The sequence below is a fragment of the Leptinotarsa decemlineata genome, unplaced genomic scaffold (assembly GCF_025532065.1).
Source record: "Leptinotarsa decemlineata unplaced genomic scaffold, Ldec_3_MD MMD2_tig00001064_RagTag_RagTag, whole genome shotgun sequence".
Lineage (NCBI taxonomy): Eukaryota > Metazoa > Arthropoda > Insecta > Coleoptera > Chrysomelidae > Leptinotarsa > Leptinotarsa decemlineata.
Genome location: NW_027412558.1, coordinates 1,412,213 through 1,434,409, shown reverse-complemented (window position 1 = coordinate 1,434,409; position 22,197 = coordinate 1,412,213). Strand labels below are relative to the sequence as shown.

General features: G+C 38.7%; 1 protein-coding gene across 1 annotated transcript in view; it reads right to left on the bottom strand.

The window, feature by feature from the left end:
- RhoGAP100F (Rho GTPase activating protein at 100F) overlaps nucleotides 1-22,197 on the bottom strand; it is a 125,141-nt gene that overhangs the window by 32,996 nt on the left and 69,948 nt on the right. Inside the window, 13 exon segments of the mRNA XM_074175504.1 lie at nucleotides 9,229-9,466; nucleotides 9,904-10,184; nucleotides 10,242-10,377; nucleotides 10,585-10,703; nucleotides 10,950-11,148; nucleotides 11,211-11,278; nucleotides 11,367-11,537; nucleotides 13,295-13,498; nucleotides 15,343-15,472; nucleotides 17,622-17,701; nucleotides 17,704-17,763; nucleotides 18,803-18,912; nucleotides 20,687-20,812. Coding sequence (XP_074031605.1) covers nucleotides 9,229-9,466; nucleotides 9,904-10,184; nucleotides 10,242-10,377; nucleotides 10,585-10,703; nucleotides 10,950-11,148; nucleotides 11,211-11,278; nucleotides 11,367-11,537; nucleotides 13,295-13,498; nucleotides 15,343-15,472; nucleotides 17,622-17,701; nucleotides 17,704-17,763; nucleotides 18,803-18,912; nucleotides 20,687-20,812 — 1,922 coding nt within the window.

Genomic DNA, 22,197 nt, shown 5'->3' with positions numbered 1-22,197 from the left:
ATTTGATGATAATGCTGAAAAGAATAATTTCTGTTTGATGATTTCATATTGTAATAGTATTTTAATATATTTATTACATTCATTCTATAACAATAGTGAATTGAATGAATTATGTTTATTAATTCACATACAGTACATATATTTGAAGAAATTGTGTCATTGTATTTGATGATTTGATATTGTTGATAGTATTTTAATGTATTCAACGAATTTATTTGATGATAATAACGAATTGAATAATTTCTGTTTGTTAAATGCTTTCCACAATATCTTGTTAGAATGTTTTTTTGTATTTAGGAAGCTTTTATTGTGATAGTACTTCAATTTTTTGATTACATTCAATGCATTCTTTTGATGATAATACTAAATTGAATAGTTTTCAATGCATAACGTTCATATTGGTTCCTCCAGTTGAAATGTTATGGTTAATCAAACTTTTCTTGGGTTTGATTTTGCAGATCACATGAATTTTATTGCATTTGCATTGCATAAAAGATTTTTTATGTATTGAGTTTTATATCCGACGATTTTTGTCCCATCATCAAAAATATGACGAGTTGGATTTCATGAATTGATTTGTACACAGCCTGATATTCATAGTCACAACATAGAAATCAAAGATTTTTTTGAAATATGCGGATTGACGCCTCCTTTTGCTAAGCAGACGTTCCATATTTATATATACACAAAAATGAACAGTATCAGCTTGTTTGAAAGTGTATTAGAGGTAAATATGGAAGAAGCATATCAATGCATCTGGAACATACCACATTCAATGTGAAGTTTTCGAAGATATTATTCCTATTGCCATACAAATATTCTTGGACACTAAACATACGCCCAAACATAGCAATAATATATACATCGAGAACATTCAATAATATTTATAATAAACATTTCATTAGTAACAAAACGATAGAATCGCCGAATGCGTATATGATCAAATTCTTGCATGGCAACCAACGTAAACAAATGAAACACTGTACATATATAAAATACAAATTACCAACAATCAAGTGAAAATAATAAATTGCATGTATATCATAAAAAGGTTCAGTTTTGAATATATCGCACTACTATGTACAACCATGAATGTACAGAGTTAGATCGCTTCAGAATACGATCTAGATATATACCATGAAAAATTACAAATCCTATAGAAAAAAATTAGGGATTTACTCTCACCGAAACGATTGAGATGCTAGATGGAAATCTGCCTTAAATACGTTACATGGCAGTGACGGTTTTATTATACAAATAGTATTTGTGCAATTATCCCAGTGAAGAAAAACTGTGCACACTTGCCTATAGAACTTTTTCCGAACATCCGATATTTCATTTCGTTCACTGAAATCTCTTTGTCACAATGAAAATAAATATCTAGTCAACTTGTTTTCGGTTGGTTAGATATCAGACTCACTGCTTCTTGCTGATGCTTCATACTTTTCGATTATTCATCGGACAGACAGTTCCATAGGTAAATGCGCTCTAAAATAAAGACAGGTATTCATCCTAAAGAGGTACCAACATGCTCACAAGCTTGATTGTATAATTCCAAAAAATATTTCATACAACTTTCGAACTACACCTCGTATATTCGGCATGGCGGCGGTAAAACGATAAAAAATAAGTCAACCCTGTGTATACGTAGAGTTTTTGGCATGTCGGATTCAGGATGATCGGGGTTATGAAAAATTCTATCAATATCACATGAAGAGACACTGCAAAATTGTTGCAGAATTATAGCTTTGAAACTTTTTTGGGGGTTCCACTATATACGGGATAATAATAATAATAATAATATTCAATCACCATTTGTGATACATAGCGTATATATGGTAGGTCAATGATTATTTACAAAAAAAAAACAGTACGTGTGAGTTAGAAATTCTGGACCCACTTCACGTTGTATCAAAATTTCCATGACAGACAATGTAATGATTCAATAGATTGGTCAAAGTAGATGACTCATGAATATATACTATTGACTGACATAAGTATTTAGAAGATAAACAAGGTAATGACCCACACATCAGTAAAGTAATGCCATCACTGAAAAATAATAGCAATTATGTCAAAACTTCATTTGCTTGAGAGACCCAATGTTGAAAAATATAAAAATTTGTTTTCCCATTGTCTGCTTTGGCTGATGAATGTATGATCAATAAATGAATAATTATATGAACGAATGAAGGAATGAATAAGTGTATGAATAATGAATAAATGTATTGAATTAAAAGTAGACAAATAAATGCATAAATTTAATATTTCCATTTATCAATTAAGTAGGCTGAAAAGTTTTTGAAGCCAAGGCTCGGGTTGATAAAGATTATTTGGACTTTAGACCAGGAAAATAAACCATTCAGTAGTAGTTTGCTAAGTTTAAACAAGGTGAAATGAGCACCGAGGACCATGCAAGAAGTGGACAGTAGATGAACAAGGCCGGTGCGAGTACAAAATCCCATGTATTTTCTTATAAGCTAAACTTTTTACAATTTTCAGGTCAAACGAGAGTGGGGGAGAGAAAAGTGTGACGTAATCGATGCAGAGAAGGGCGGACTGAGTATAGGATAGCCTCCGTCCCACAACTAGGGCCCCCTTAATACTTCGCCCCACCCCTCGGGCCCCCTAGTCACGTGGCCCTAATTAAAAAAAGTTTATCGGTATGAGAATTGAACCCAGAACATCGGCGTGGTAGGGTTTGTCCTTAGCCTCGACTCCAACATGGAATATTAAAAGTAACTGCGAATTGTTGATATTTATAGCGGTTGTTTTGTCGGGACCGAAGTTGACTCATTTCATTATACTTGACCGCACTTTTTAATTTCCGTAGAATGTTAGGGAAATTGTGACGTAATTGTCATGTTGAAGATAGGAAAATGTCCTTAGATTTGGGGATGAATTGATGTTCCATATAAAGGTGCGTATATGTGGGAGAGTGAGAGACACGTGTGACGTAATCGACGCAAAGAGATGGAGATGGTATCGAGGTTATACGTTGCTAGTGCAAGCAGGTGTTGCCGGTTGTAAAATGAATCGTTGTTTATGGGGAGATCGCAAAGAGATTGTTACCGACGAAAACATGAAAAAAGTCCACAAAATAATTTTGGGTGACCGCAAAGTGAAGTTGCGGTCAAAGCAACAACTTATTGACGATTCTGAGCAGTGTAGCAGCTGTTCCACCATGAAAACCTCATCAGAATTGAAACAATCGTCATCTGAGTGGACAGGACGAGGTGAACCGTGCAAAGACGCAACAAGCGGCTGGCAAGGTTATGGTACCAGTATTTTGGGATGGTATAATATTCATCGACTATCACATAGCGTTATTGGAGCGTTTGAGGAACGAAAATGCGAAAAAAAGACACTATTTGATAAAAAAGAAAGTGATGTGTCACATCGTGTCACAAATCAATGAAAACGATGGCAAAATTGCATGAATTGGTCTTCGAATTAATTTCGATTCCTCCTGTTATAAATGTAAAATTGAAGGAAAAAACATGAACAAATAATGGTTAATCGATTGAATTATCTTGATTGTCTGCTTCAAGGAATTCTGGTTGCTTTGAATGGATATTTATACGTTGATGTGAAAAGTCCCATCAATGAGAATTCATTGACTTGATGCATGTACTAACATTGCGGTTATATGTTCCATAGATCCTGCATAAGTGAATCCCCCTCAGGAACAACGACGCTTGGAAATAGAACATTACTAATAGTCAGAAATTTTTTGAAGAACACTATCTCAGCACAATTTTGCGGCACTCTGAACAACCGAAGAAAAACCAAAGAAATTGTGCAAACACGCAACAATTATTCTCTAAAGTTCCATTTAGATATTTGACCTATCTCTCATATAATATTCATTTAGCTACCAACTAAATTATATAATTTAAATATTAGTTAACAATGATTCTATTGATTCAGTTTGATTTCTAGCAAGCGAATACATCAATGTTTATGTAAAAGATAACTAAGACATATCTCATTTCGTATAGTAGCCATTCACGATGATGCGAGTCAAAATGGTACATTTACATCGATAATGGGCGATGATCTACATATATAAATACCCTAAGTGTTGTCTTTTAATTGTGCTGCCACAATAAAGAAGTGATTCGGTTGTGCCCTTGCCGCGAATTCAGTCGCTCTGCTCTCCATCCCCTTCCACGTCCTTCTCGCCCACCTCCCTAGTGTTGCTGTCCTCCGTATCGATACTGCTAGTTGGGGTGGGGGTCTCTTCGACGTTCAACAGTCCGGACGTTGAACTACTGCCCGATTGCGTCACGTTAGGACTAGTATCATAGCTGCTATTCTTTCCTGGACTGTACTTCATGTCCGGAGAATAGCTGGTACCCAGGTAGCGACCTCCGATGCCATTAGTCTTGCCCTCTGAAGAAGCGTAAATCAAATCAGGGTCGTAGGAAATAGATTTGCTGTTCATCGTCGCGTATTTCGACGTGTCGCTGGTGTACGAGTCAAAAAACGACTTCACTTCCTTCGTCGGGCCGATGGTGTTGAACTTGTCCGAGTAATTCATCTCTCCGGGCGTGTAGCTCATGTAAGCTCCTGTCAAAAACGGATTCGTGCTAGCGTAGGTTGGAGCCTGAGCGTAGCTGGCGGGTTGAGAGTAGCTTCCGGCCTGAGAGTAGCTAGAAGGTTGAGAATAGCTGCTCGGTTGGGAGTAACTAGGCGGCTGGGAATAGCTGGATGACTGCGAGTAGCTAGACGATTGGGAATAGCTGGATGGCTGAGAGTAGCTTGCTGCTTGGGAATAACTGGGCTGCTGAGAAAAGCTCCAGCCGTAACTCGTCGTCGCGGTCGTACTCTGCAAGCCAGTCAGAGCTGCGAATGAGGGGCTGGTACCTCCGAGGGTAACGTTCAGGCCCGCTGAGCTGGCCTGCATCGCCGGCGAACTGGACCTGGAAGCTTGGCCTAGCAGTGAAGGCGATGCCCTGCTCAGACTGGTGACGGAGGGCGAGTTCCTTGGGCCGGGAGAAGCGACGCTGGTGACGGAAGGCGAGTGCCTCATGGCCGGCGAGCTGATCGTGATAGACTGCGAGGACCGCAGCATCGTCTGCGAGGAGGGGGAAGCGCGGATGGCGGGAGAACTGACGCGGCTGGGCAGGCAGTGTTTAACGGATTCTGATCCCGATTGGGAGTCGCTACTGCTGCTTGGCGAGCCTGGCGAACAGACTATCACTTGGCGCGGCCGCAGAGCTCCTGCCGACGAGGATGCCGCCGGGGGTCCGACCCGAGGAGACAGCGGACGGTAGGGACCTTTGCTTGCTGATGATTGGCCCTGTAAGATTAAAACAGTGAGCGTTTCCCAGTTTCGAGTGGCAGTAGAAAAACTATACGGGTTCTACACCAAAAGTATCGAACCCTCCTCTATTAAAAAGGGGGTTCGATGACTAAGGATCACATGTTAGCATGATCAGGCATTGATTGAATGGAGAATAAAATTATGTTTTCGATGTGGAACCTTTATAGCCTGTCTACTTATAACAGTAAGATGTATGCGCGAAGTGTATAGTGTTTTGGTTAGTCAGTGGATGAATTTGTTTTCACTTTTGGGTACTCAAAACAATATTATTTATTGAAGAATTCGCATGACCTTATTGCATTTTTGTTACAGGATCTGAATAAGTGATATATATCTGACAAGTCCACAACCCTGTGCTCTTAGGGTGAACATCAGTAGAAAATTACTCAAATGTTTTGGAATATTTTTTGATTGTGAGATATTTGAAGGTGCCATAGATACTGACAAATAACTATGATTTCATTGAATATATTTGAAATAAAATAAAAAAATCTGGAAAGTTTTTACAAATTCTTCCTCTAGTTTTCCGTTTTGTTGAAATACTAAACATCAAGAACATGTAACTCCGTATAAAAGTGATTCAACCTATAGCTGTCAACTCTGTTCATTATTCAAGTAAATTAATAAATTAAAATAGAGATTTTTTCAACTTGATCATTCATCACTGAGGATATCAAAAGTAGAAATACTCATGTACATTATATTGGAGGTATTAACGCTAAAGTACGTTTTTTCACTTTTATACAGTAAAAACATCCTTAGCAACGAATATGAAATTAGATTTCTAGTTTGTTGATACTGTGTTTCACTTTATTATCTAGCTATTTTATATAATATACATATTGTGGTATTAGAATTCTAATTTCAATACGAATCGATACTAAAACGGTCGCTATTTCTAAATTCTCTATAATACCTGTTCAATATTTGTGTAGTGTAGATAGAGGTGAGATGTTTTGAAAGGTCCTTAAGATGCATCTGGAGAACTTGTTTCCTTTATCATTAATATGAAGTTTCACAACACCCTTCCTTAGATATCATTTGTATTGATCCCAGTTCTTCAATTGCATCGTAAAATCAGAATAGAAATATGTAGAAACTTCAATACAATAAACCTTATTAAAATAAATTCTCCCTCTGAACTCAGCAGTATACTACATGATCAGTGATGAACAGTAACATTGCCAATAAGAATTGTTCGTAGATACCATCAAAAGCTCCGGTCACAGGGAAGGAAAATCTATCGAACGATCTAGATCAGCTTCGGTTGTAATATAATTACCTCATGAAAGCCGAAAAAATGAAACTTTATAGGGTATTTTCCTTCGCAAAACTCCTTAAACATCATAACCCGATATGTAAGAAAACTTTTTCGTTCTCAGGATGTTTGTATCATGAAAAATAGAACATCGAAATGTTATTGCCTCCTCACGATCGGCAACCCCCAGAAGAGGTTGTAGTCCCAATACAATAATGGAAAAAGATGCAAAACTTCTCAAACTTCATGACCAAATAAGTAATGGAGATACAATTATTTTCAGGATGGTGCTATCATGAAAAATGGAACATCGAACATCCTCACGAACGACAACCCCCCGAAGTCCAGACTTGTGCGAGCTGACGAATAACTAGGTTTTATCTTTCAACGTGCCATTCCTAGTATAATTGCATAACCAATAAACATTTTCTCAATTAATTTTGTTATTATAATAGAAGTTTCTACATATTTCGTTGAAAGACCCAACGACTAAACTCCATACTCACTAGTATCTGGTGTGATGGGACCTGTGGCTGTGGGCCTCGCGGGCCCGAGACTGCTGAGCGAGGAGGAGGAGGAAACGGAGCCGCTGAGAGCCGAGATGGCTCGTTGCGCTGCTGCTGAGCCCCTGAGGACACGCACTGCGACTGTCTCCACGCGGCCCGGCTGGCCTGCCGCGACGACCTGTCTGGAAAGGCCCCCTCTAAATACCAACAACACCCCCACACATCGACACTAACTACGTTAAGGGAGGGTCTATCAATTGTGAGACCGCGTCAAACATTTCGGCTGCGTGAAATGTGCGTCGGTGGTGAATGGACAGAGTGCGGAGAGAATATTTCGAGTAGATCTGAGGAACGTACCTTTCCAACAGTTTTGAGTTTTTCTTTTCAAATAACCGATATAATTGATAATTTCAGGTCGATAATGAAAATGCGGGACGGATCTGATATTTTACAGATCCAGCCAACTATATAAAGACATTCTTAAGAGATGTATTTAAAGTATCCAAGTTGTGATGAATCTTCCAAGCTCTCACTCTCAGGTGAGACCTATAGATACGGGTGAGATCTGTCTAGGCATGACTGGCAAATTACTGTCTAGGAAACAACAACATATCCAGATGATATCACGCCGAATGTTGAAGAAGATCCATCAAGACGCATCTGTAACTGCAGACGAAGCTTATGAAAAGCTGGAAGGAGTTATATCTGTTTGGAAATCTATAAGCAATTCATCCGGACAGAATTGAATCACCAGCCTGTCGGTGATCATGCAGACCAGATGAAGTTAATATCTGCTTTTCATCCACAAGAAGTTACTTGGTTACTTGCAATAAATCATTCGACCGGAAGATGTTGTTCAGGTTTTTGATGGATCTTCTTCATCTTTCAGCCTAGCATTAGCTTGGTTTGTTGTTGTTTATTATATGCTACATGCACCTACAAATCTGTATGTCTCATAGAGGCAAATGTCTAGTATTATCGTCAGCACTGGAGAACTACCACTAATTACTTTTAGTTCACTCAGCCTTTTTGCAATGAAATAACAATTTTGTGACTTTTTCAAGAATATAGTAAGGTCATTGATATATTTTTTATCGCACCGTGAACTATAACTGTGAACATTGGTACATTCCAGAGATCAAACAACTGTTTTCGATAATAACCGCTTTGAAAGAATGAAAGATATATTGCCTCAGAAATATTATTTCTGGTGTTTATCAATATGATTTCCTAATGAGTTGATGTGCTGTGGGTGTTGTGATTTTAGAATCATTCAGTGTTGAAATAGCTATGTATCGTTAACGTTGTTACAGAAGGAGTCAACATTGAATTATTCTAGGACGTTATCTACAATCTATCTAAGCTATTCATGTCTAGTTACTGTACCAAGTTCTGTGGAAAGTCGTAGAAATAGATGAGATGATCACTGGTTCGAAGATATCCACTACTGATCAAGCAAAAGAGATTGCCAAAAGGAGTCAAAAAGTGCTATAAAAAAGTGTTGTATGAATTCATAACACTGCCCTTTGGTTTGAAAATTGCGCCTCATGCTTTTCGAAGTATTATGGTTCTAGGCACCTCAGTCATTATCAAAAATATAACTTTCGTCCATGATACGTCGGTATCATGTAATATAGTATACTAAAAATCTAGTCCTTTATCCCAACACATGAAAAAAAAAGCTATAGTGATACAAAAAGTGATATTTGGTGCAATATATTGAAGGTCTGATTTCAAATTGTCTATTATGGTGATTTTCTCAGATCAGCATCTTTTCTCAGAGCATTCTATCTCGATTCAGTTCCACGAAAGCATTCCAAACTCCAACCCTTGCACATTACATTGGATATGATCTTCAGTTATCCTCAAACAAGTATACTCATTGAGGACACCATAAATTCTGAGTCATCTACGACTCGTCTTAAATTTTTATGTGCATATTGGCGCCTTTTTCTTTTCAAAATCAGGTCCTTAATATCTTGCACCAAATATAATTGTTTTTAATTTCCATGCGAAGTAGAAGCGAACAAAAATACTTTTCAGACCTTCGACTCCCTTAAAGCAATCTCTCGAAATCTAGACACCTTAATCAAAACTAAGTAGAAATACAGCTCTCGTGGACAACTCCACATTACCTGAGTGATGGTGTTTGGGCGTTGGCCAAATTTGAAGTAAGTACTTGAGAACGCTAATCGGTTGCTGATAATCTATTTCATGGTGGGGTTTCGAGGCTGCGGTGGGAGTTATCGAGTCGCTTGTTTGAAGCATGAGGGGCGGAGCTAGAGCTGTCGCCAAATTCTGGGCTGACATTTTGTTGCGATCCGAAGCAGAAACGACGAGGGCCAAATGGTCCATGAGGAAAATGAGGGTAGCCTGCAAAAAATAGAAGAATATTTTCGAATATTTCCACCAGACCCGAGGGCTGGTCAAGAGGCATGAAATTCAAAGTCATCCATATGAAACAAAGAATTCCTTACGATCCAAATATTTGAAGGTGAAGAAAACCTCAATGGTGAATAAGAATAATAACTTAGTTACTTGTCATCAGTTGAGAAAATATTTGAGCAAGGATCAAAAGGATACTCCTGATAAAGACTCCAGACCTCTGTCTAGAGAAGACGTTTTGTCATTTCATCATTTTCATAAGCTTACCCACTTTGTTGGTTCTCAGCAAAACGCAACAATAATATTCGATTGAACAAAAGTCTTCTGGCGTTCAATGTGACATGGTCGACGGGAAATAGCCAGTTCTCTTCCTATGTTAACCTCAAAAAACAATCAACCACAGCGGTAACTTCAATATCACTCACCCTGTTGATTCTCGGCAAACAATCCAATATGGAGAACATGAGTTTAGCGTTGCCTTCTGGATCGTCCGGCAAGCACACGCCTAGGGCGTCGACCATCATCTGGTAGAGACATTTCGTAAATAGGGGCTCCGGTAGTTCCCTCAGATAGTCCTTGAGGACGCCGGTGATAACGTTAATGTCCGGCACGTTGTCAGGGCTGAGATCAACAGATCGGCTGTTGCGTTCAAAAGCTTCTCTGAGGATCCGTTTCTTGGTTGCGGATCCGCATAATCGATACAGACCTAGAAAAGGAGGATTAGGACTCCAACTCCGCATATTGCTATCAAAAATATACACACCAATGATATCCAGACCTCTTCTTTCCACTTCTTCGACACATCGCTTTACTATAATAGGAATACTGTGTTGGGGACTCGCTACTAAACCTGTCGCGACTCCTCCAGGAACACCACCAGTCTTACATTCTCGGTTCACCTGAAAAAAAAATGCAATAACGAAAAAACACACACACTGAAACAAAATTTGACAGCACGAGGTTGTGACAAAAGATATTTAGTAATCGATGATATACTCTGATGACTGCTGTATCAATGTTGGAATTTCATTCTTCCAACCGAATGTACTACCTATAGATAGGAAATGTCAATCAAGATTCAGGTTTGAGGAAAATGAAATACTCACCACAGTCTCTAAATCAACTCCAAAAAGAGGAGTGGTCCTAGACAAGGTAAGAGTAGAGAGCATTCTTCTTCTGTAGAGTGTCTGGGATTCGGTGTGTTTCAGTCTCAAATAAAGTGTGCCTGAAATCGAGAGTTGATATCATTTTATATGAACCATGATTTTAGATAAAGATAATTCAGTTATTATTACCGATACAACTCTTTCGAATTCCAATATTTTGATGAGGAGGAGGTCTAAAAAATCACCTATTATTATCCAATATGATCCTATATCCCTAGGGGAAACAACTGAAGCACTGACTGATATATTGAGTGTATTTTTGAAGCCTTATTGATAAGACTCAAATATATATTACGTGTTCTTACCTCTGGGCTCAATTTTGAGAGCCAATTGGTGTATAGGACCAGACTTGAGCAGCGTAGGTAAATAGACGGAGCCCTTGTAGCACAGTTTGTGTCTGTACTGAGGATCCCAAGAGTAAATCAAAAGATCCAGTTCCCTGTTGTTCACCAGGTCAAGTTCGAAGCTCTCGTCCCAATCGAATACCAGATCACCGGTTCTCACCTGAAAATAGGATATTTCATGATTTTTCGAAAATGTCAGCGGATGATTTCGATATTACTCACAACAGTGCGTGCTTTATGCACTCTATCGCATTCCAAAACACAGTAGAGGTCTCTCACGACAGCAGACCCTGCAAAATATAAGGAATCTGAGATTTCTCCGAATAATGACGTTGGGCAGATCGGTAGATGAAACGAGAAGTGTTTCAGGGAACATACCTGTAATACTAGGAGATGCTCCGCTTGGTGTAACAGGCGTTGTTGCTGCCGAAGTACCGGCAGAAGTTCGTAATCCTCTTCCAGCGAGAAGGTGAACCCAAAGCATACCGCTGACAGGCTCATCTGACGAAGATGCTAGTGTACCCGTGCCCGTGGCCAACTGAGAAAGACCTGGAACCAATTCATGTTTCCATTCATTGATGTATACGAGTATTTTTCTGATTAACGGAAAAACGCTGATTAACGGGAAAACACATTTCAAACAGATTTTTCGGAAAATACCCATATTCTGGATTGGAACAGTATTATACGTGGTTGATATGAATGTACATTCAGCAATGTTGAAGAACTTGTTGGACAATAAGTAAACAATAATATTTTTCACGTCTACCTACAAAATATTATTTTTTTGCAGAAAATGTGACAATGGACAACAAAACACACACAACAGAATTTTTGACGACTGGATGACAGACGAACGGACAGACAGATTGCCAAACAAACAGGTAGACGGACAGTCAGGTGGACATACAGGCAGACATTTGGGTAGTCAAAAATAGGCAGACAGACAGATGGACGTACCTACAGATAGTCAGTCAGAGGCAGACTACTGAATATTTAGAATATTTAATTTTTGAGGACACAAAAATCCATAAAGAAAATGTGGCACCTATGAGCTGGACAAATACTTCACAACCCTACTGCAGCTATTTATATGAAATACAGTGTAATTTATTGAGGACTCAAGACATTTTATCGAAAAGAGTAGATATATGAAGTTGGTCCTAGGGACAATCCAGTGAACTTCGACGTGGTATCCTTATACAAGAAGTTCTGAATCAAGGACACGACACTGTTAATTAGCGAAGTATTCCCAGCAAATGATACCACCCTCTTTGCTCAATATTTATCATCAACTCATTTCCAGTGGGATGGTGTTTTTTTAAGAACACCGTAATGGGCAGTCTGGGCAAACTTCATTATGGAAAATTCCGAACAACGGGTCTAAGAGCAAGCAGTCGGCATGATGTATCTGTGAACCTAGAGTCTTCCTGAGAAACTCAATCACCTGCAGAATGCCTTCAAAAAGAATGGGCGCAGCGAAGGAAAATTCGAGCGAGCCACAGGACCCAGGAGAGAGAACAACAAATTAGTCCAAGCTAGGCTGGTCAAGGCAAAAGCTTTTCCTTCCTATATTAAAAATGTTACAGACCAGTCTAATGTCAGTTAAGGGTCCCAGAGAACCTTGAGCAATACCTGGGTAAACCGGATTCCTTGTAGCTGCGGACGAATCGTGTGTCTACAAGCTGAAATGTGGCTCGTTCTCAGAAGTTTATATTGAAAGGAAATCTTGAAACTTCAAAACCAGAATGTCTGAACACAAAACAAGTTTTGAATTAATTGAAACCAATTCAACCTATGCATGCCATTTGTTGGAAAACAATGACAACTTCCATACAAACTAGAACGAATTACATACAGCAAATTGAGGACATAAATCAAACCTGTTACAATCGCTGGTAATCGAATTTCCAATCGAACGACCAACAAGAAGTTGATATCTCACCACTGTTGAATTTAGGTACAATAAATTTTTTCTACCATCAGTCAAATCATTAGTAAGGACCTGCAGGCTACCTCTTCTCAAACCTACTTATTGATCAATTAGTAATCTCTACTAATTGATAATTTGTATAAATTGTATTGTAAATGAGTGCAGAGTACCAGATCAACTGAGGAAACTACTATGTGGTGAAACGCCCATTGGAGATAAAGTCTCTATTGAGAAAACTTGTGATCACTTTCATTGATAACTAGGAATATCATCAAAGACAGCAATCAACTAGAAAAGTTCATCGAATTCTTAATCCACTTTTAGCAAGCGGGCAAATAACGCTCATCCTCTTGACCCGATTACCAAAACTCACCTGTTATCGACGTCCCAGCCACCATCCCCGGCTTGTCGAGTTTGTATTTGAGAAATTCGGCGGGGTTGATGTCGAGCTGCCTCTGCCCCCTTGGCAGGGTGCCGCTAGGGGTAGGAACGGGACTTGGGGCTCCGGTTCTGACGGAATCTAGGTCGAGGAGCTGTCTCATCCGACGCATCGAAGGCGATCTCGAACTACTCAGAGCTGGAATTCGATAATGAGTTCATAAGTTTCAGATTTAATGATGATGATATTCATTCATCAGCATTTCACAAAAGAATTTAGATAGATACCGATACCTTCATACCGATGAAAAGAGAAAAGATTCCGTAGGCTAACATAGAAAAAAACATTTTTTAATAAAATTTGATTTCGTTATCCAACATAGTTGCCTCCGAGAGCGAAATAAAGATTATATCCGGGTTTCTAAAACACTGCTCTTTCACAACTAACGGTTACTGAGTAGACCCTCTAACGGAAGCAAGAAACTCTTTCGAAGGTTCGAAATAGATGAACATTTCAATCTAGCGGATCACTTTTATGATATTCATGCAGTCATTGTTCACTGTTGTTCTGGCATTGAATTTGGCCATTATTATGCCTTAGTCAGAGACGAAAAGGATTGGTTTAAGTTTGACGGTAGTCGTGTCACGGAGTGTTCTAGTGATGTATTGAATCTATTAAAGCCTCTGGAATCACCCTACATTTTGTTTTATGAGAGAGAGGACATTGGCATATCAAGATCTTCAGATGATGTGGTACTGCAGGTTTTTCGGGGTTTTCCTGCAGCTGAAAAAGCAAATACGCCACTAGAATCAATGAAGTCGCCCCAGAGTGCCAATTAATTTTTATTGTTGTTTTTATTTTTATCACAGATTCAAATTTACATATCCAGAAATATTTCAATTGTTAAGTTAATAAACAATGATATTGTTAAAAGGAATTTAATATCAACGATAGAAAAATTCTATGTCTCACGTCGTTATTAATAATTTTCATGGTACAACTATTGATTATATCAAACCAGAGGGCAAAATTACAGCTTCGCATTCACGGCTATAATTGATTGAACTTGTTGTTAACAAACATAATTGTGGCAAACCGAAACATTTGCTGAATGCAACGTTTCTATAACAAATTAAACTGTACCGCCGGCTATTGATACGAGTAGATGCCAAATCAATTCACCAGCCAGCTCATGTCTATGTATTGATGTACTCAACAGGGGTGATAAAATATGGCATATGACAGAGGTGTCAGGATCAATTTTGCAGAGGGCCATATATCAAATTTGAAATATGTAGGCGGGCCATATTCAAATAAAAAATGTACTATTTAATTATATGTTAAAAATCATATCGAAGTTGTAGAAGAGGGTAATTATTTTTAGGTTGAGGATCCACAAAACAATAATGGATATCGCACGCGCAAGACACAAAAAAATGCACAATACCTTCACCATTACTAGACTTCACAATAACTACTTCGCAGTACAACTGTACAACTAGAATCCTCCTCCGACCGTATCGCTTCGATTACTCGACTCAACAGACTCACGTCGGGCCGACGCACTCCTTTTATATCGATAAGGAAAGTTCTAGTTTAGACTCGAAGCGCGTGGAACATTCTATTGTTCTCAACAAAAATAATAGGGTATTTCGGCTTGTTGCTGAGAGATGGCGTTACTGTCTATGATTGAGTTGTTTACTAGAAGTAAATGGGTATTTAACTAACACTCTCTCGCTTGGCTAGGCACGTGCTGCCCTTGAAATGTAGTGTGCGCATTTTAAAACTTCAGTTGAGGAATCGAGTGAAGTCTAAAAGCTCTAAAAACATGATTTTTTTCTGTGACGCATTGCGACCGCGGGCCGTAGTGATACGCCCGGGGCCGGATGCGGCTCGTAGGTCGAATCTTTGACACGACTGGTATACGTGAACATATTCAGTGGGGTTTGTTATTTGAACTTCCATAATTGATTTTCGATTCATTTTCGAACTGTCGGAAACCAGACTCAGTTTTTGAGCAAAACTATTAAAATATTTTCTACCTGATGCTGTGATATGTTGCGTCGACAAAGATCTTGCAGGGATGCTGGGTTGTTGTGATCTCGTGAAGTGCCTGTCCAGAGTTGATGTTGTTCCTGGACGTCCGTATCCGCTATATAATCCACTTTCCATCTGGAAGATAAAGTATTTTGATTTGAATTTATCTTACGTCAATTGAAAATGGTCAATGTACCTGTAATATTTTCAAAACTGGAAGAAAAATCAAATGGTAAGCAACATTTTCGGCGAACTTTTCTCTATGAACTGGGCTGCCGAACCAGACCGAAAAATTAACCGAGAACTTGGCAATGATAGTGTTAATGAACGCACTGTTAGGTGTTGGTTTGCAAAATTTCGTTCTGATGATTTCATCCTCGAAGATGAGCCTCGAGGTGGTCAACCTATAGTAATCCAGAACGAGGGGTTGAAGACCCTGGTGTAGAATGACCCATCACAATCGGTGCGTGGGAAGGCGGAAGAACCAGGCGTCACCTCGCATGCGGTTCTTGATGGTTTAAAACGCATTGGAAAAGTCAAAGAGCTCAAAAAATGGGTGCCCCACGATTTGAATTGACAAAAATTGTCTGTTGTTCTGTTTTCGCCAACCAAAACGATCCTTCTTTGGATCGGATCATCACGTTTGATGGAAAGTGGATCCTCTACGACAACAGGAGCACAGTATTTGGACACCATTGAGCCAATCAGGCACTTCCCAAAGATAACTCTGCTACGGAATTTATTTTTAATGAAGTGTATGTATAAAACTGGAGTGTTTTCCGAACACAAAACCGTTATTTCAACATCTCAACATGTGTTTCGATCACCAAGTGATCAAAATGTGTTTCGATCACCAAGTGATCAACATGTGTTTCGATCACCAAGTGATCATCTTCAAGAGGAAGATTTAACTAAACTGTTTAGTTTATTCTTCCTCTTGAAGGTGATCACTTGGTGATCGAAACACGTGTCGAGGTGTTGAAAATAACGGTTTGGTGTTGAGATAAAACTCCAGTACTTGCATTACAAGTACATTCTCTTCGGTAATTGAATTACTGTTGATATTTTTACAGCGAATTATTTTATTTAGCACCTTTTTGCACTGTATCCATAACTTTAACGTTCAAATTATATTCTGTAAAGCAAACCACACTACTCCCCACGCCATAAGTAAATTGAATTGGAGAAGTTGGATGGAACTTCCAAACTTTTAATCGTACTTCTTTGTGTACATTTATTTTAATTTAAAATTTTCCGAAACTGCATTTTACTTGTTACCGACTACTTTACTTTCAACGAAACTGTTTATTAGTTTGAGTTGGAGCGAAAGTTTGATTATATCTGGATTCTCGAAGCATGTTATTATAATATTATTGTTATATCTTCGGAGTCCTGCAGAATTGGTATCATTTCTGAGTGAAGCTTTTCGTTCCTGTGCAATTTTGAGATTTATTATCAAACATTTCCATTTGATGGATTTTGCATCTATCAGTGCCATTATTCATGATTGTTTTTAAGACTTTATGGCTCGGACGGGAATAACAGTAAATATGAATTTTCTGCTTTTCAGCTTAAGACAAAATAAGATAAGGTAAGGTAAGATAAGATCTTAATTTTCCAGTAGACAACAAGATAAGATAAGGTAAGATAAGATAAGATCTTTATTTTCCGGTAGGCAACAGGATAAGATAAGGTAAGATAAGATAAGATCTTTATTTTCCAGTAGACAATAGGATAAGATAAGGTAAGATAAGATAAAATCTTTATTTTCCAGTAGGCAGTAGGATAAGATAAGGTAAGATAAGATAATATCTTTATTTTCCAGTAGACAATAGAATAAAATAAGGTAAGATAAGATGAGATCTTTATTTTCCAGTAGACAATAGGATAAGATAAGGTAAAATGAGATAAGATCTTTATTTTCCAGTAGACAATAGGATATGAGAAGGTAAGATGAGATAAGATCTTTAGTTTCCAGTAGACAACAGAACATTGTATAGGAATAGTCAAAGTACAACTTGAATCTACATAAAAAATAGAAATCTAAATTGATATAAGTTCAAAATTCAGAACATACAATTCGAAATTCAAATCAAAATCTAAAATTTGAAGTGAAAGACTTCATAATCTGTTGAAAAAAAATCGAGCAGGAACAACACTGCTAGCAAAAGTTTCTCGTTCATCCATCAGCAGGATTTCATTTCGAAATATTCATTTTCTTATATGAATATCGAGAAATGGTTCTTTCGCCACAATTTCGGGAACGAATCGTTTTAATACTTACATTTTTCAAAGCATCGTGAATATTCTCAGCGCTGTATGTAAATCTGGCTGCTCGTTGTTGATTCAGAACGTCTCTTGAAGCCGGATTTGTTCGTATATGGCCGACGTTGATGGTGTTCTGCTCAGCCACTGCCTGTATTCATCTGTAAAAACATATACATTTTTCAAAACTTCAAGGCTTTTGGCTTTCATTTTCTTGTACAAAAAAGTGTGGGAAACTTCGTGTAATTCGATATTCGTTTGAAGCTAGTTGTTTCGAGAGAGATTAAAAGGCGATTCAATCTCCCGATTCGAATTATTCAGCAAGAGTCTGGCGTCGCTTCGCAAAATTAATTCGAAAGCCCGTGTGTTTCCTCTCGAAAAGACTTGTGCTCGCGACAGATACATCACCTTCCATTAATCCGGTTATTGATGATGTACTCCTCAGGATTAACGACCCAGTTCGTGTGACGCGTACTCAACGCTCATGGAGAGGTTGTTGGACGTGTTGACAGATGACGTATCTGAAAAGCTGGCGTGAACAAGCAGTTTTTGTTGACAATGAGATGTCTAATACCGGAATTACTTCTTTTTTGTTTCTGTTAACAGCGGCAATAAGTAAGTATAGAATATGCAAACGTTGGGTTGGCTAATATAAACAGATTGAATTGAATTATCTGAGAGAACAATTGGTTCAGACTAGTGTCAACTCACCTACACTTCAGGTTGATGGACTGACATCAATCAAAAAATAACTACGCAAGAGTGTTCTTGCTATTAAGTCGTTCAAGTGGTAATGATAGCAATATATTAGTTGATTCGTTAATCATATGCACTATTTTGAAAGAGTTTACCCTAAATTCCAACCTCAAATGCTATAATTGAGACAACGTGCTTACACGGATCGCTACGTCAGTAACAGATTCATTGTCAGTATAATGTAATAAAAATGTCTGGGAGGTATTCAACTATTGAGTCTATGAGGGATTTTAACGTATGACTTTGTTGTTTCATATTTCACAATTTCATATTGTACTGTGTCGATACATTAGTTGAAGATCTGCCTACTCCACCTCCATATTTTCCTTGTTCGGTGTAGTTCACACACTCGCATCATAAAACTTCAACGCACCTCTAACTTTCCGCCCTCATCGTCCCAAACCACCCTTCGCCGAAACCCCGAAAGTTAAATATTCCACTTACCGCGCTCTCTGCGGATCGAAGAAGGCATTTCGGGAGCTGAAAGTGCTCCGTCCGATTCGTCTTGCAGCAGGGATACGCTTCTATCTCCGAATCTTTTATTCATCGGCAATCTGAAAAAGACCATTATCTAATAACAAGTCATTTCGGTTTTTCCGATGCCGAAAGTTTTTCTGGTGCGTGTCGGATTATGCCAGGATTATGGTTTTCAGTAGGTATTAATGGATCAGCTGAAGTGCACTTCGTGCCGATTTTGTTGGAGTCGGGAAGTTTTTTGGGAAATATAGAAGACAAGAGATGAGAGCTTCCCCCCGCCCATATGACTCCGATTCAGAACTGGAGAACAAACAATTCATTAAAATATGCAAGTATAAAGTCAAAGACGTAACTGGCATTCAAAATTGAATACTTGGGAGGGTGATAACATACCAAAATATGACTTGGAATGAAGCTATGAGTAACATTTTCTCTTGCCTCCCCTATGTGAACAGGGAGTTCCATAAATGCAGCTATCGGAGGGGATTTTGTTGCTCTCATCATTCCATAACAACGAAGTCGTTGCACTTTACTTGGTTTGTTACTAACAGTAACTAGTGTAATCTTCGTCACAAAACCGAAGAAGCATATGTTATCATAGATTTAAGTATCGTTGATCATGCCCAAATTAGCATTTTTGGTTCTAGCCACCATGTCTAACCAGCAACAGTGCAACCTCCGTCGTTTTTTATTCTTTCATTCTGATTCAATATTGGTTCCAGGTCAGCTATCACAAAGTATAACTTCCAAATATTCAATCCCCTTCAATAATAGTACCACGAGTTATAGAGGTTCTAGTCCTACTATTTTGATCCTCTTGGTGATCTATTTGGATGGGATTATGTTGAGCCCTTCTTCCACAATCCATCTTTCATACTCCACTCACCGCACTCTCTGCGGATCGAAAGAGTTTCAGGAGCGGAGGAGTCCCCATCCCCATAATCTGACATAGACCATTCGGCTTTTTCGATACCAAAATATCATCATATCATTGGAACATTACAAGTGAGTTTTTGAATCAACTGTATTACAAAATGGCTATCAGCAGCAGAAGTTTATCGCATACCGTGCACTTGTGGAAAGGTATACATCGGAACCACCAAAAGATCCTTGAGAACAAGGCTGAAGGAGCATGAAAGAAACTGCAGACTGGGCCCAACGGACAAGTCGTCTGTGGCAGAACACGCACTCAGTGAGGGAAACCGCAGGATTCTGTTTGAAAACACGGAACACATTGAATAGATCACTAAAGCCGATTCTGGGACACCAGCCAATGAGAGCGCGGTACAATTTGATGTTGCGCAGTTACGCTTTGCGCAGTATGGCTTGGTTCGGCGTACTATGTATCGATTCTGCTCGAATCGTTATCTTTCAATATGCGATAACGCTGCTCGATTCTCAACCGTATGCGTGACCTTGAAAGATAACATTTGAGCGAAACTGATACCTAGTACGTCAAACTGGTGTCCCAGAATCAACTTTGGTGATCTACTACATTGCCCCCAAACAAAAATACCCTAGCCGACTGGTACGGGAGGCAAAAAAAACACAAACACACGGACCGTCAATCAGGATGTATAAACATCTGAACACTTTGTTTTCATAGTTCAACTCCCTTTTCGAATCATCAAAGTATTAGGTGCTGGAAAAAGAAAAAATTTGTCAGGAAAAACTTGGAAAAGTCAGGGAATCTGATTCAGTGAAAGTGCCGTGTACCCTGTTAGATTCCAAAAAGTATTATGGATACAGAGCACATAATATACGAGTATTCATACAATCTGATCATTTCATGACAGTGTAATAGCGTTGAGAGGAGACATGTAATACGTGAAAAATTTCCCGTTTCCATACCTCGTCGATCCTCTGGAATCACGCGGCAGCGAGTTGAATTTGGTTGTGATGTCTGTGGCTGTCATGGAATTTTGACGTCCCAAAGTGGGAATTGTGCTATGAGGGACCGCCGATGCGCCTTGATTCCTGGGGAAAAGAAATGAGTGGTTAGATGTTTGGAGATGCTACGGTATGAATTTCAAAATGAGCGTAGGGCATTAGCATTGGTGTACGATCATATTTGTATATTCGTGTGAAGAAGTGATAGTGGTACATTAGTTTATAAAACTGCGTGCGTTTGATATTAAAACAGTTCCTGCAAAGAATACAATGAATAATGAATAATAAACAAATTATAACTGAAGAAATGGAAGAAATTCCATGTGATGATAGACGAACGTTGAGCAACCTGATGGCATTTTTGAACACCGCAAATACAATAGATGGAGTTTGAAAAACAAACAAGTCCGAGGCTAATAACCTAGCAGTTGATACCGCAAAAAAATAAACAAATCCCAACGACTCATTTTAAAATTGTTCGTATTTGAATTCCTCATAAAAAAAAAGACAAAGTAGGAAATTGAAATATTTTTCAATCTATGCGTGCCGAACCATTCGTTTTCACACATATTTTTGACCGCTCCGAAAAATCAATGTACATTGAGTGTCACTAATGAATCTCTTCTTTTTCGAATCCCCCGACGCTCTATGACCGTAAATATTTCCAAGCTCTCGGTCTGATCCCCTTCACCACAAAACATACTTCTTCTGCCGAATCAATTAATCATCAGTACCTTTCAGTGTTTTTACATGCATAATTTTCAGTTATGGAATCAGAACGGCTCCCACTCTGCTGTTTCATTGAGATAAACGATCAGCGCGAGAAATATGTGGCACCGCATTAGGTTTCATTATTTTGAGGAAATTTATTACACCGAAAACGGTGGAATTTTTCCTCGAACTCCAGAAATAATAATTCCAGTATCACTATTCAACGCATTTCACGTACAGCGAAGATATCAGGAGATACTGTCTAATGTACAAAGACAGGTTATAGCAATATCATCTTCAACCTTCCGGTAGCGGCCATGAACCCTTCGAGACCTATATCCTCTCAACATCTTTCTGGAAAGATAAGTTAGATGGACAACATATAAACATAGAGAACTGTGCATGTAACAACTGACTGACACTGAAAGTTACAGCATTTGGAAAATATCTACAACTCAATGCCTCCAGCAGTCAGCTATAACCTCCTCATGCAGTCCCAATCTTGAGTATAGAGGGCTGGATCCTCCGAGAGGAGGAACAGATAGTAGAGATAATACCTTCAGGTTCTGGTGCAGCGAAAATTTACTCCATTGATTTATATGTGGAGAGATACCAATCTCACAATGAATCAATACATCACATACGGCCAAACATCTATGAAAGCACTTGTTGATCCCCAAACAACTTTCAAGTTGGTGTTAGACAATAAATTGTCGCTGGTATGGACTCTTACCCATACTGATCAGGGAGCTAATGAAGCT